Below are 14,082 nucleotides of genomic sequence, written 5' to 3' on the forward strand. Positions count from 1 at the left end.
GAAGGGGGATTTGAGAGGGAGCCAGAGCCAGTTTGGGACACTTCTGTGTCCCCTAGAGCAGGGCCAAGCACCCTTTTGAGCATTTGGTGAAAGCTGTGGACACTCTCCCTGGAAAAGAGCACACGCCCAAACCCATGACATTTTGCATATAATTTGTCTATAACGTTTGCATGTATTTGCATATAACTTCCAGCGGCAGTCTATCAGTGGATCCCTCTGTTTTAGAGGTTGATTCATTAATCTTTGGACTGAGTCATTATTTTAGTGAATGCTTCCTTTAAACCTGGACTACATGTCGTGTACTGATAGAGGAAACCCAGAAGCCCAAGAATCCTCCAGTCTCATTTGCTTCTTCTTTGACTCTTATTCCTTTTCCCACAGGAGGCAAGCCACGTTCAGAGGAAACAAGTAGAGAGTAAAAGCCAAGTAAAGGTAATGCATATGCTTCAGTAACACTCACTGGGGGCTTGCTGAGAAATGCCAAGTGTGGCCTTGGAGAGCAGGGCTGCCTGGGCCTCATCCCCAGTTCCCTTTTCCAAATGGCCTTTCCTGAACGGTGAGTCCCTAGGCTCCCAGGCAAAGCCTTGGATCTTGCATTCAGTCTTGTTCCTCATGGTGCTACTTCACACCTGTTGCCAGAGCTAGGAAGCAGACACCCCTGCATGAAAATGATGGCCGTGGTGAGCCTTCTTCATTGACCCCTCTTTTTCATGCCCCTCCTGCCTCCCCTCTGGTCTCTTCCCAGCTCCCAACTGGCAGGAACTCCTGTCTTAGCCAGAGAGCTTCCCTTGGACTTGTGTTCCAGGCACCGGATGCTCATCAGGGCAGCCCTAAGCCTCCTCACGAGGACAGCGGGGACTACACCATGAACGCTGGATCATGCCTGAGTGCCAGCACAGTGGCCTTTCCCACCATCACTGGCAGCAGCGTGGCCATGAGTGCCTACAGCAGCAGCAATGCTAGTGCCTGTGTGAGGACACGTGCGGGGCGGGTGGAGTGGGTGGAGCAGGGCCAAGCAGGGTAGATGGGCAGCAGGGCAGCGGGGGTAGGAATCTGAGACGACCCCACTCTCCTGTCTAAACTCCAGTACTAGACCCTGCATACACTGAGCCCTATGCTAACTGGAGTGGTGGCAGCTGTGAGCGTGATGGTGGAGCGGGGAGAACGCTGGGGAGATGCGAGTTGGGGGCTGATAGAGTAGCCAGTAGTTCTCTCTTCCTTCACAAAGCTCTTCTGGTCTCGAGCCCTAGGGGTTTGTGTTTGTCAGTGGATGGATGTTGTTTACTTCTCACAGCTCTCGGGGGTCTCTCTCTGTGATAGCGCAGGACCAGGGCAGGGGGTGCTTGTCTAGGGATGTAACTATGGGGTCTCACTGCATTTGTGCAGCATGTGTCTGTATCATTTGTGAATTCTCGTGTCTCCTTAGATGTGATGGTGGTTGCATTTGCCTCTCTGTGGACCGGGGTCATCTCACCCCTCCATCTGTGCCATTCTGGCCCAGTTTGCTCACAGATTCACTCACTGCCCTTCCCCGCTCTGCTCTGAGCTGTCAGGAAATTGGAAGTTGGGAAGAAGGGAGAAGCCAGGCTATTTATCTTCTTCCCTCTCTGCTTTTGACAGTGTCTCCATCAGCAGCTGCATCTCCCTGTGACTCCAGTCCCCACCAGACAGGCCTCTGGGCTCTGAGAACACCACCACTTCCCCTAACCTATGTGTGGTGGCAGCTTCTTGATGTTGTTAACTTTGGGGTTACTTCACTATCCCCTGGTTGTGCATTAAATTCCTTATTTTAAACACCCGGAGTGGCTTCTGTTTTCCTGGTTGGACCCTAACTGATGCACCAGTTGATATTTATAATAAATGATCCTTGCTCACCCAACTCACCTTTCCTCCACGGGCAGATCAGGCCATCTGACACTCTCTATAAACTGAGATATAGTTCCAAGAAAGAAGGGATTTGCCAGTCCTGTTCACTTTTATAGTCCTGGCACCTAATACAATGTCCATTGCATCATAGGTAGTCAACAAATATCTGTCGAATAGATAAATATATCTTTATGTTATGTAATGACATAAAAACAATACTTGGTCAAAGATAAAGTTAAATGGCAGTGAATTTACTTTCAGAGCAATGGCTGGTAGGAAGAGGCACCTGTTTCATCCTTCTGCCATCTTGCCACCCCAGGGATTTTTCCATCTCCCTCCCCCCTCAGATAGATAGGGGCTAGGGATTCACCTATGAAAGGATTTTCCATTACAGACAAGAAGCGTTGGCATAGCGAACCTCTAGCATCATTAGGAGAAGTGCTTGGGGTGGTCTCGAAGTCAAGGCACGGGGTGCAGGTTGGTCGCAGGCAAATTGGCTCTTTCTTCTGCTCTACCAGCTAGGTGAGGGATGGAAGAGGGAATGGTGGTGTATCCCTGTGCTCTGGAAAAGTGCCGGGGATAGACCACTCCAACTAGGAGAGGCTTCTGTAGCGAAGGGATAGGATGGCAGGCAGAGGAGGAGGAGGCAGCATCTGAACAGGCCGGGATCTGAGGGCACACTGAGGAGCACAACAGGCAAGCTAAGGCTGCTGAGTGTGCCAGGTGGAATGGCCCGTGCGGTGGCCAGGGAAGGCTTCATGGGCAGGGTCTCTGGGAATCTAGTTGGAAAACCATTCCAGTGACCTCAGAAGAGGTAATATCTGACTCGCCTACCCGCCCCTCACCTTCTGTCTCCAGACCATCAACCAGGCGTGAAGAGTGGTGTGATTCATTACTTTCTGGAGGTGGGGAGATCTTTGCCCATTCTCTGGGTCTTTGAATCCTATCCCACTTGCTTCTCCCCTTTCTCCCTGCCGACCAGACAGCCTGCCAGTTCCATGGATACTCAGAAGTGCTTCCCAAAGAAGCAGGACAAAGTGAAGAAGAGGGTCATCTGGGGCATTGAGGTGGCCGAGGAGCTTCAGTGGAAAGGCTGGGAGTTGGGGAAGGAGATCACCAAGAACCTGGTTCTGAAAAATCTATCCTTGAAAATCCAGAAGATAAAGTACAGGTACCAGTATGAGCAATCAGAGACTAAGCCCCTGAGCCTTCAAGCCCCCAAAGCAGCCACTCTTAAAAAACACACTTTTAAAATGTCATATAAAACCAGAAGAGGATATAAAACGTGTACAGCTTGAATAATTGTTGAGAGTATAATTTGAATAATTGTGACCAGATTAAATAATGGAATACTAACAGTGTCTGAAGCTCACCTTCTCCCACTATGTGTCCCCCGCATTGGAACACCTTCCCTACTCATAAAGGTAACCAATACCTTGTCTTTCATGATAATGATTTTCTTGCTTTTCTCAAAAGGTTTTACCACTTATGTTTGTATCCCTAAATGTTATAGTTTAATTTTTCCTTCTTATGAACTTTATATAAGCGGGATAACATGGTATATTTTGTTACACTTTTTTTTTTTTTTTTTTTTTTTTGCGGTACACGGGCCTCTCACTGTTGTGGCCTCTCCCATTGCGGAGCACAGGCTCCGGACGCACAGGCTCAGCGGCCGTGGCTCACGGGCCTAGCTGCTCCGTGGCATGTGGGATCTTCCCGGACCGGGGCACGAACCCGTGTCCCCTGCATCGGCAGGCGGACTCTCAACCACTGCGCTAACAGGGAAGGCCCTGTTACACTTTTATTTTGCTCAGTTATGTTCGTAAGACTCATCCACATGCAGATATAGTTCATCCTTTTTCATTGCAGTATAATAGTCCAATGTATGCTTCTACCTATTCACCCATTCTTCTGTTAAGGGACGTTAGGGTTGTTTCCAGTTTGGGTCTGTATACATCTCCTATTGCACAAGTTCAAGAGTTTTTCTAGGGTAGATACATAGGAGTACAGTTGCTGCGACTTAGAACATGTACATGTTTGCTTTTTGTAGATTTCTGTACATGTTTGCCAAACTCTTTCCCAAAGGACTTGTATCCATTTATATTCCCATAAGCCACATATGAGCGTTCCCATTCCTCTGTGTCTTTATCAACAATTGATAATGTCAAGATTTAAAATTTTTGCCAATAATGGTAATTTGTTGTGGGTTCAATCTGCATTTCTCTGATTACTGATACAGCTGAGTGTCTTTTCAAATGTTATTGGCCATTTCATTTGTGAAATACGTGTTTAAGCCTGTGCCCATTTTTCTAATAGATTATCTTTTTTCATTTTTTAAAAATATTGAAATATAGCTGATTTATAATATTATATTAGTTTCAGATGTGTAGAATGGTGATCCAGTATTTTTTTAGATTATACTCCCTTAAAAGCTATTATAAGATATATGGTTGCCAGGGGATAAGGGGGGGGAGGGATAAATTGGGATATTGGTATTGACATATACACACTACTATATATAAAATAGATACCTAAGCAGGACCTACTGTATAGCACAGGGAACTCTACTCAATTCTCTGTAATGACCTATATAGGAAAAGAATCTAAAAAAGAGCAGATATATGTGTATGTACAACCGATTCACTTTGCTGTACAGCAGAAACTAACACAACATTGTAAATCAACTATACTCCAATAAAAATTAGAAGAAAAAAAGACAAAAGACAATCAACAAAGAAGACATACAGATAGCTAACAGCACATGAAAAGATGCTGAAGATCACTAATTATTAGAGAAATGCAAATCAAAACGACAATGAGATAACACCGCACACCTGTCAGAATGGCTATCATCAGAAAGTCTACAAATAACAAATGTTGGTGAGGACGTGGAGAAAAGGGAACCCTTGTACACTGTTGGTGGGAATGGAAATTGGTCAGTCGTCATGGAAAACAGTGCAGAGGTTCCTCAAAAAACTAAAAAAAACGACCATATGATTCAGCAATTCCACTCCTGGGTATATGTCCAGAAAAAAACAAAAACACTAATTGGAAAAGATAAATGCATCCCAATGTTCATAGCAATAGCCAACCCAAGCATCCATCAACAGACAAATGAGTATATATCAATATATACCACAATGGGATATTACTCAGCCAGAAAAAAAGAATGAAATTCTGCCATTTGCAGCAACATGGACGGACCTAGAGAATATAATGCTTAGCGAAATAAGTCAGAGAAAGACAAATACTGTATGATATCACTTATATGTACAATCTAAAAAATAAAACAAATGAATGTATATGTAAAAGAGAAACAAACTCACAGATGCAGAAAACAAACCAGTGGTTACCAGTGGGGAGAGGGAAGTGGGGAGGGGCAAGATAGGGACATGGGATTAAGAAAAACAAACTACTAAGTTTAAAGTAGATAAGCAACAAAGATATATTGCAGAGTACAGGGAATTATAGGCATTATCTTGTAATAACTTTGTTTTAAATTTAAGTTCCCAGTAGGTCCTGCTTAGGTAACTATTTTATATATAGTAGTGTGTATATGTCAATCCCAATCTCCCAGTTTATCCCTACCCCTTCCCTCCATGTTTGTTTTTTGCACCTGTGACTCTATTTCTATTTTGTAAGTAAGTTCATTTGTACCATTTTTTTAGATTCCACATATAAGCGCTATCATATGATATTTGTCTTTTTCTGTCTGACTGACTTCACTCGTATGACAATTTCTAGGTCCATTCATGTTGCTGCAAATGGTGTTATTTCATTCTTTTTTTATGGCTGAGTAATATTCCATTGTATATATGTGTACCACATCTTCTTTATCCATTTCTCTGTCAATGGACATTTAGGTTGCTTCCATGTCCTGGCTATTGTAAATAGTGCTGCAATGAACATTGGGGTGTATGTATCTTTTTGCATTATGGTTTTCTCCGGATATATGCCCAGGAGTGGGATTGCTGGATCATACGGCAGCTCTATTTTTAGTTTTTTAAGGAAACTCCATACTGTTCTCCATAATGGTTGTACCAATTTACATTCCCACCAACAGTATAGGAAGGTTCCCTTTTCTCCACACCCTTCCCAGCATTTATTGTTTGCAGATTTTTTGATAATGGCCATTCTGACTGGTGTGAGGTGATACCTCATTGTAGTTTTGATTTGCATTTCTCTAATAATTAGTGATGTTGAGCATCTTTTCATGTGCCTCTTGTCCATCTGTATGTCTTCTTTGGAGAAATGTCTTTTTATTTATTTTATTTATATATATTTTTAAAATTTTTTTGTGGTACGTGGGCCTCTCACTGCTGTGGCCTCTCCCGCCGCGGAGCACAGGCTCCGGACGCGCAGGCCCAGCGGCCACGGCCCACGGGCCCAGCCGCTCTGCGGCATGTGGGATCTTCCCAGACCGGGGCACGAACCCGCATCCCCTGCATCGGCAGGCGGACTCTCAACCACTGCGCCACCAGGGAAGCCCGAGAAATGTCTTTTTAGATCTTCTGCCCATTTTTTGATTGGGTGTTTGCTTTTTCAATATTGAGCTGCATGAGCCTTTTGTATATTTGGGAGATTAATCCCTGTCGGTCAGTTCATTTGCAAATATTTTCTCCCATTCTGTGGGTTGTTTTTTTCATTTTGTTTATGGTTTCCTTTGCTGTGCTAGATTGTCTTTTCCTTTTTTTTTTTAAATTTAATTTTATTTATTTTTTTAAACAGCAGGTTCTTATTAGTCATCAATTTTATACACATCAGTGTATACATGTCAATCCCAATTGCCCAATTCAGCACACCACCATACCCACGCCACCCCCCGCGGCTTTCCCCCCTTGGTGTCCATACGTTTGTTCTCTACATCTGTGTCTCAACTTCTGCCCTGCATACCAGTTCATCTGTACCATTTTTCTAGGTTCCACATACATGCGTTAATATACGATATTTGTTTTTCTCTTTCTGACTTACTTCACTCTGTATGACAATCTCTAGATCCATCCACGTCTCAACAAAGGACCCAATTTCGTTCCTTTTTATGGCTGAGTAATATTCCATTGTATATATGTGCCACATCTTCTTTATCCATTCATCTGTCGATGGACACTTAGGTTGCTTCCATGTCCTGGCTATTGTAAATAGAGCTGCAATGAACATTATGGTACATGACTCTTTTTGAATTATGGTTTTCTCAGGGTATATGCCCAGTAGTGGGATTGCTGGGTCGTATGGTAGTTCTATTTGTAGTTTTTTAAGGAACCTCCATACTGTTCTCCATAGTGGCTGTATCAATTTACATTCTGACCAACAGTGCAAGAGGGTTCCCTTTTCTCCACACCCTCTCCAGCATTTGTTGTTTGTAGATTTTCTGATGATGCCCATTCTAACTGGTGTGAGGTGATACCTCATTGTACTTTTGATTTGCAATTCTCTAATAGTTAGTGATGTTGAGCAGCTTTGCATGTGCTTCTTGGCCATCTGTATGTCTTCTTTGGAGAAATGTCTATTTAGGTCTCCTGCCCATTTTTGGATTGGGTTGTTTGTTTTTTTAATATTGAGCTGCATGAGCTGTTTATATATTTTGCAGATTAATCGTTTGTCTGTTGATTCGTTTGCAAATATTTTCTCCCATTCTGAGGGTTGTCTTTTCGTCTTGTTTACAGTTTCCTTTGCTGTGCAAAAGCTTTGAAGTTTCATTAGGTCCCATTTGTTTATTTTTGTTTTTATTTCCATTACTCTAGGAGGTGGATCAAAAAAGATGTTGCTGTGATTTATGTCAAAGAGTGTTCTTCCTATGTTTTCCTCTAAGAGTTTTATAGTGTCCAGTCTTACATTTAGGTCTCTAATCCATTTTGAGTTTATTTTTGTGTATGGTGTTAGGGACTATTCTAATTTCATTCTTTTACAGTTTTCCCAGCACCACTTATTGAAGAGGCTGTCTTTTCTCCATTGTATATCCTTGCCTCCTTTGTCATAGATTAGTTGACCATAGGTGCGTGGGTTTATCTCTGGGCTTTCTATCTTGTTCCTTTGATCTATGTTTTTGTTTTTGTGCCAGTACCATATTGTCTTGATTACTGTAGCTTTGTAGTATAGTCTGAAGTCAGGGAGTCTAATTCCTCCAGCTCCGGTTTTTTCCCTCAAGACTGCTTTGGCTATTGGGAGTCTTTTGTGTCTCCATACAAATTTTACGATTTTTTGTTCTAGTTCCGTAAAAAATGCCATTGGTAATTTGATAGGGATTGCATTGAATCTGTAGATTGCTTTGGGTAGTATAGTCATTTTCACAATATTGATTCTTCCAATCCAAGAACATGGTATATCTCTCCATCTGTTGGTATTGTCTTTAATTTCTTTCATCAGTGTCTTATACTTTTCTTCATACAGGTCTTTTGTCTCCCTAGGTAGGTTTATTCCTAGGTATTTTATTCTTTTTTTTGCAGTGATAAATGGGAGTGTTTCCTTAATTTCTCTTTCAGACTTTTCATCATTAGTATATAGGAATGCAAGATATTTCTGTGCATTAATTTTGTATCCTGCAACTTTACCAAATTCATTGATTAGCTCTAGTAGTTTTCTGGTGGCATCTTTAGGATTCTCTATGTATAGTATCATGTCAAACAGTGCAAACAGTGTCACTGCAAACAGTGACAGTTTTACTTCTTCTTTCCCATTTTGTATTCATTTTATTTCTTTTTTTTCTCTGATTTCTGTGGCTAGGACTTCCAAGACTATGTTGAGTAATAGTGGTGAGAGTGGACATCCTTGTCTTGTTCCTGATCTTAGAGGAAATGCTTTCAGTTTTTCACCATTGAGAATGATGTTTGCTGTGGGTTTGTCATATATGACCTTTATTATGTTGAGGTAGGTTCCCTCTATGCCCACTTTCTGGAGAGTTTTTTTTATCATAAATGGGTGTTGAATTTTGTCAAAAGCTTTTTCTGCATCTATTGAGATGATCATATGGTTTTTCTTCTTCAATTTGTTAATATGGTGTATCACATTGATTGATTTGCATATATTGAAGAATCCTTGCATCCCTGGAATAAATCCCACTTGATCATGGTGTACGATCCTTTTAATGTGCTGTTGGATTCTGTTTGCTAGTATTTTGTTGAGGATTTTTGCATCTATATTCATCAGTGATATTGGTCTGTAGTTTTCTTTTTTGGTAGTATCTTTGTCTGGTTTTGGTATCAGGGTGATGGTGACCTCATAGAATGTGTTTGGGAGTGTTCCTTACTCTGCAATTTTTTGGAAGAGTTTTAGAAGGATGGGTGTTAGCTCTTCTCTAAATGTTTGATAGAATTCACCTGTGAAGGCATCTGGTCCTGGACTTTTGTTTTTTGGAAGATTTTTAATCACAGTTTCAATTTCATTACTTGTGATTGGTCTGTTCATATTTTCTATTTCTTCCTGGTTCAGTCTTGGAAGGTTATACCTTTCTAAGAATTTGTCCATTTCTTCCAGGTTGTCCATGTTATTGGCATAGAGTTGCTTGTTGTAGTCTCTTAGGATGCTTTGTATTTCTGCGGTGTCTGTTGTAACTTCTCCTTTTTCATTTCTAATTTTATTGATTTGAGTCCTCTCCCTCTTTTTCTTGATGAGTCTGGCTAATGTTTTATCAACTTTGTTTATCTTCTCAAAGAACCAGCTTTTAGTTTTATTGATCTTGGCTATTGTTTTCTTTGTTTCTATTTCATTTATTTCTGCTCTGATCTTTATGATTTCTTTCCTTCTACTAACTTTGGGTTTTGTTTGTTCTTCTTTCTCTGGTTCCTTTAGGTGTAAATTAGATTGTTTATTTGAGATTTTTCTTGTTTCTTGAGGTAGGCTTGTATTGCTATAAACTTCCCTCTTAGAACTGCTTTTGCTGCATCCCATAGGTTTTGGATCATCGTGTTTTCATTGTCATTTGTCTTTAGGTATTTTTTGATTTCCTCAGTGATCTCTTGGTTATTTAGTAACATATTGTTTAGCCTCCATGTGTTTGTGTTTTTTACATTTTTTCCCCCTGTAATTGATTTCTAATCTCATAACATTGTGGTCAGAAAAGATACTTGATACGATTTCAATTTTCTTAAATTTACTGAGGCTTGATTTGTGACCCAAGATGTGATTTATCCTGGAGAATGTTCCGTGCACACTTGAGAAGAAAGTGTAATCTGCTGTTTTTGGATGGAATGTCCTATATATATCAGTTAAATCTATCTGGTCTATTGTGTCATTTAAAGCTTGTGTTTCCTTATTTATTTTCATTTTGGATGATCTGTCCATTGGTGTAAGTGAGGTGTTAAAGTCCCCCACTATTATTGTGTTACCGTCGATTTCCTCTTTTATAGCTGTTAGCAGTTGCCTTATGTATTGAGATGCTCCTGTGTTGGGTGCATATATATTTATAATTGTTATATCTTCTTCTTGGATTGATCCCTTGATCATTATGTAGCGTCCTTCCTTGTCTCTTGAAGCATTCTTTATTTTAAAGTCTATTTTATCTAATATGAGTATTGCTACCCAGCTTTCTTTTGATTTCCATTTGCATGGAATATCTTTTTCCATCCCCTCACTTTCAGTCTGTATGTGTCCCTAGGTCTGAAGTGGGTCTCTTGTAGAGAGCATATATATGGGTCTTGTTTTTGTATCCATTCAGCAAGTCTGTGTCTTTTGGTTGGAGCATTTAATCCATTCACGTTTAAGGTAATTATCAATATGTATGTTCCTATGACCATTTTCTTAATTGTTTTGGGTTTTTTTTTTTAGGTTCTTTTCTTCTCTTGTGTTTCCCACTTAGAGACGTTCCTTTAGCATTTGTTGTAGAGCTGGTTTGGTGGTGCTGAATTCTCTTAGCTTTTGCTTGTCTGTAAAGCTTTTTATTTCTCCATCGAATCTGGATGAGATCCTTGCTGGCTAGAGTAATCTTGGTTGTAGGTTCTTCCCTTTCATCACTTTAAGTATATCATGCCACTCCCTTCTGGCTTGCAGAGTTTCTGCTGAGAAGTCAGCTGTTAACCTTATGGGAGTTCCCTTGTATGATATTTGTCGTTTTTCCCTTGCTGCTTTCAATACTTTTTCTTTGTCTTTAATTTTTGCCAGTTTGATTACTATGTGTCTCAGAGTGTTTCTTCTTGGGTTTATCCCGTATGGGACTCTCTGCACTTCCTGGACTTGGGTGGCTATTTCCTTTCCCATGTTAGGAAATCTTTCGACTATAATTTCTTCAAATATTTTCTCAGGTCCTTTCTCTCTCTCTTCTCCTTCTGGGACCCCTATAATGCAAATGTTGTTGTGTTTAATGTTGTCCCAGAGGTCTCAGGCTGTCTTCATTTCTTTTCATTCTTTTTTCTTTATTCCATTCTGCAGCAGTGAATTCCACCATTCTGTCTTCCAGGTCACTTATCTGTTCTTCTGCCTCAGTTATTCTGCTATTGATTCCTTCTAGTGTATTTTTCATTTCAGTTATTGTATTGTTCATCTCTGTTTGTTTGTTCTTTAATTCTTCTAGGTCTTTGTTAAACATTTCTTGCATCTTCTTGATCCTTGCCTCCATTCTTTTCCCGAGGTCCCGGATCATCTTCACTATCATTATTCTGAATTCTTTTTCTGGAGGGTTGCCTATCTCCACTTCATTTAGTTGTTTTTCTGGGGTTTTATTTTGTTGCTTCATCTGGTACATAGCCCTCTGCCTTTTCATCTTGTCTATCTTTCTGTGAATATGGTTTTTGTTCCACAGGCTGCAGGATTGTAGTTCTTCTTGCTTCTGCTGTCTGCCCTTATAATGTCTTTTTTAAATAGAAATTCTTATTGAGGATACTAATCCTTTGTCAGTTCTGTGTTGTGAATATCTTCTCCCACTTTGTGACTTGTCTTTTACTCTATCATGTCTTTTGAAGAAAAGAAGTTCTTAATTTCAAAGGAATCAAATGTACCCATATTTTTCTTTTATGGTTGAGGCTTTTTTGTATCTTGTTTAAGAAGTTCTTCTCTACCCTTACCTAGGTCATGAAGATATTCTCTTATAGTGTCTTCTATAGACTTTATAATTTTGCATTTAATATTTGTCTTTTATCTATATGGAATTGATTTTTGTGAATGGTTTCAAGTAGGGATCCAATGACATTTTTTTCCTCAACCAAATGTCCAATTGTCCCAACACCATTTATTGAAAAGTTCATACCTTCCCTGATGATCTCCCCCACCACTGATGTATATCAAATGTCCATATATGTATGGATCCATTTTTGAACTCTGTTTTGTTCCCTTGCTCTATTTGTCTTTCCCTGGGCCAATAAATATCATCCTGAATTAAATATTAGAGCTTATAATAAATCTTGAATATCTTATAGTATAAGTCTTCCAACTTCATTCTTATTCAGGATTGTCTTGGCTATCCTTGGGCCGTTGAACTTTCATATATGTCTCCAAATCAGCTTACCACACACACATAAACTACTTTTTGAGATTTTGATTGGGATTTATTTGAAACTATAGGTTAATTTGGGGAGACTTGATGTCATTACAAACTGAGTCTTTCATGACAGTTTTTATCTTTCATGACTCATGGTTTATCTTTATATTTCTTTAGGTCTTCTTTCATGCCTCTCAATAAAATATAGATTTTTCTCTGTAGGTGTCTTACACATCTTTAGTTAGATTTATCCCTAAGTGTTTTATATTTTTGATGATGCTGAGTATGATCTCTTTTAAAGTTGTTTCATTTTCTGCTTGTTGCTGGCTTTATAGAAAGTCATTTTTTAAAAATATGGATGTTTTGTTCATAATCTTGTGCCCAGAAACCTTGGTAAGTTCTCTCATTAACTCTAATAATGTATTTGTTAATTCTTTTTTTCCACATACACATTCATATCTTATATGAAAATGGCATTTTTCCTTCCTTTCCAACCCTATCTCCTTTCTTTCTTTGTCTTTTCTTACTGCACTGTTGAAAAGGAAAGTGTTGAACAGAAGCTGTTATAGAAGGCATCATTGTTTTGTTCATGATCTCAGCATGAAAGATTCCAGTGTTTCACCATTAATTTGGATGGTTCCTGTAGTTTTTTCTTTCTTTTTTTTTTTAGACTTTATCAGGTTAAGGAAGTTCCCTTCTATTTCTAGGTTGCTGAGAGTTTTTGTCATAAACATATGTTGAAGTTTAATATTTTTCTTTATTGAGACGATCATTTGATTTTTTTCTCTCTTAATTTGTTAGTATGGTGAATTACATTAACTGATTTTTTTAATGTTACACCAACTGTGTATTCCTAGAATAAGCCCAACTTGGTCATGATTGAGTATTCTTTTTATACAGATTGCTAAATTCTTTTTGCCAGTATTTTGTTTATGGGTGATATTAGCCTGTAATTTTCCTTTCTTCTCATAACTGTCAGGTTTTGATAACAACGTTATGATGGATTCATAGAATATGGTGGGGAGGGTTTCCTTGTTTTCTGCTGTTGGGAAGAGAAGACAAGGATTATCAGATGCTTGGTACTACTTGCTGGGAAGCCATCTGGCCTGGTGTTTTCTTTGTGGGAAGATTTTTGACTATTTATTTAATTTTTTGGATACTTTTAGAAAGGGTGGCCATAAAATGTATAATTCTTGAATCAGTTTTGGTCAATTATACATTCCTAGGAATATGTATATTTTATCTGAACTTATTGCTATAGATTTTTTGATAATATTGCCTTCTTATTAATATATTTTTTAAAATAAATTTATTTATTTATGGATGCATTGGGTCTTCGTTGCTGTGTGTGGGCTTTCTCTAGTTGGGGCATGCAGGGGCTACGCTTCTCATGGCTTCTCTTGTTGCAGAGCACAGGCTGTAGGCATGCGGGCTTCAGTAGTTGTGGCACATGGGCTCAGTAGTTGTGGCACACGGGCTCAATAGTTGTGGCTTACGGGCTCTAGAGTGCAGGCGCGTAGTTGTGGCACACGGGCTTAGTTGCTCCACGGCATGTGGGATCTTCCCAAACCAGCCTCGAACCCGTGTCCCCTGCATTGGCAGGCAGATTCTTAACCACTGTGCCACCAGGGAAGTCCCCTATTAGTATTTTTGAAGTCTGCAGAATCTATAGTTTTGACCCACTCTGGAACTCTACAGCTGTGCCGAGATCTCTGCTTGGGAATGCATCCCTGGCACCTCTGTTCTCAGCTTTGGTTTCCCCCAGCTAAGTGCTCAGGGATTTGGTTAAATCAGGGCAGCCTTCCCCATCC

General features: G+C 39.9%; 1 protein-coding gene across 1 annotated transcript in view; it reads left to right on the forward strand.

The window, feature by feature from the left end:
- Positions 1 to 281: 281 nt before the first annotated feature.
- Positions 282 to 14,082, forward strand: part of CFAP65 (cilia and flagella associated protein 65) — a gene marked incomplete at its 5' end in the record, with an annotated part of 41,328 nt that continues 27,527 nt past the window's right edge. The window contains 4 exon segments of the mRNA XM_027115751.1: positions 282 to 389; positions 391 to 504; positions 848 to 964; positions 2,853 to 3,037. Of these exon segments, the coding sequence (XP_026971552.1) occupies positions 282 to 389; positions 391 to 504; positions 848 to 964; positions 2,853 to 3,037 (524 nt within the window).

This window comes from Aethalodelphis obliquidens, unplaced genomic scaffold, assembly GCF_003676395.1.
Source record: "Aethalodelphis obliquidens isolate GAN/ISIS:26980383/991018 unplaced genomic scaffold, ASM367639v1 scaffold2, whole genome shotgun sequence".
NCBI classification, from domain to species: domain Eukaryota; kingdom Metazoa; phylum Chordata; class Mammalia; order Artiodactyla; family Delphinidae; genus Aethalodelphis; species Aethalodelphis obliquidens.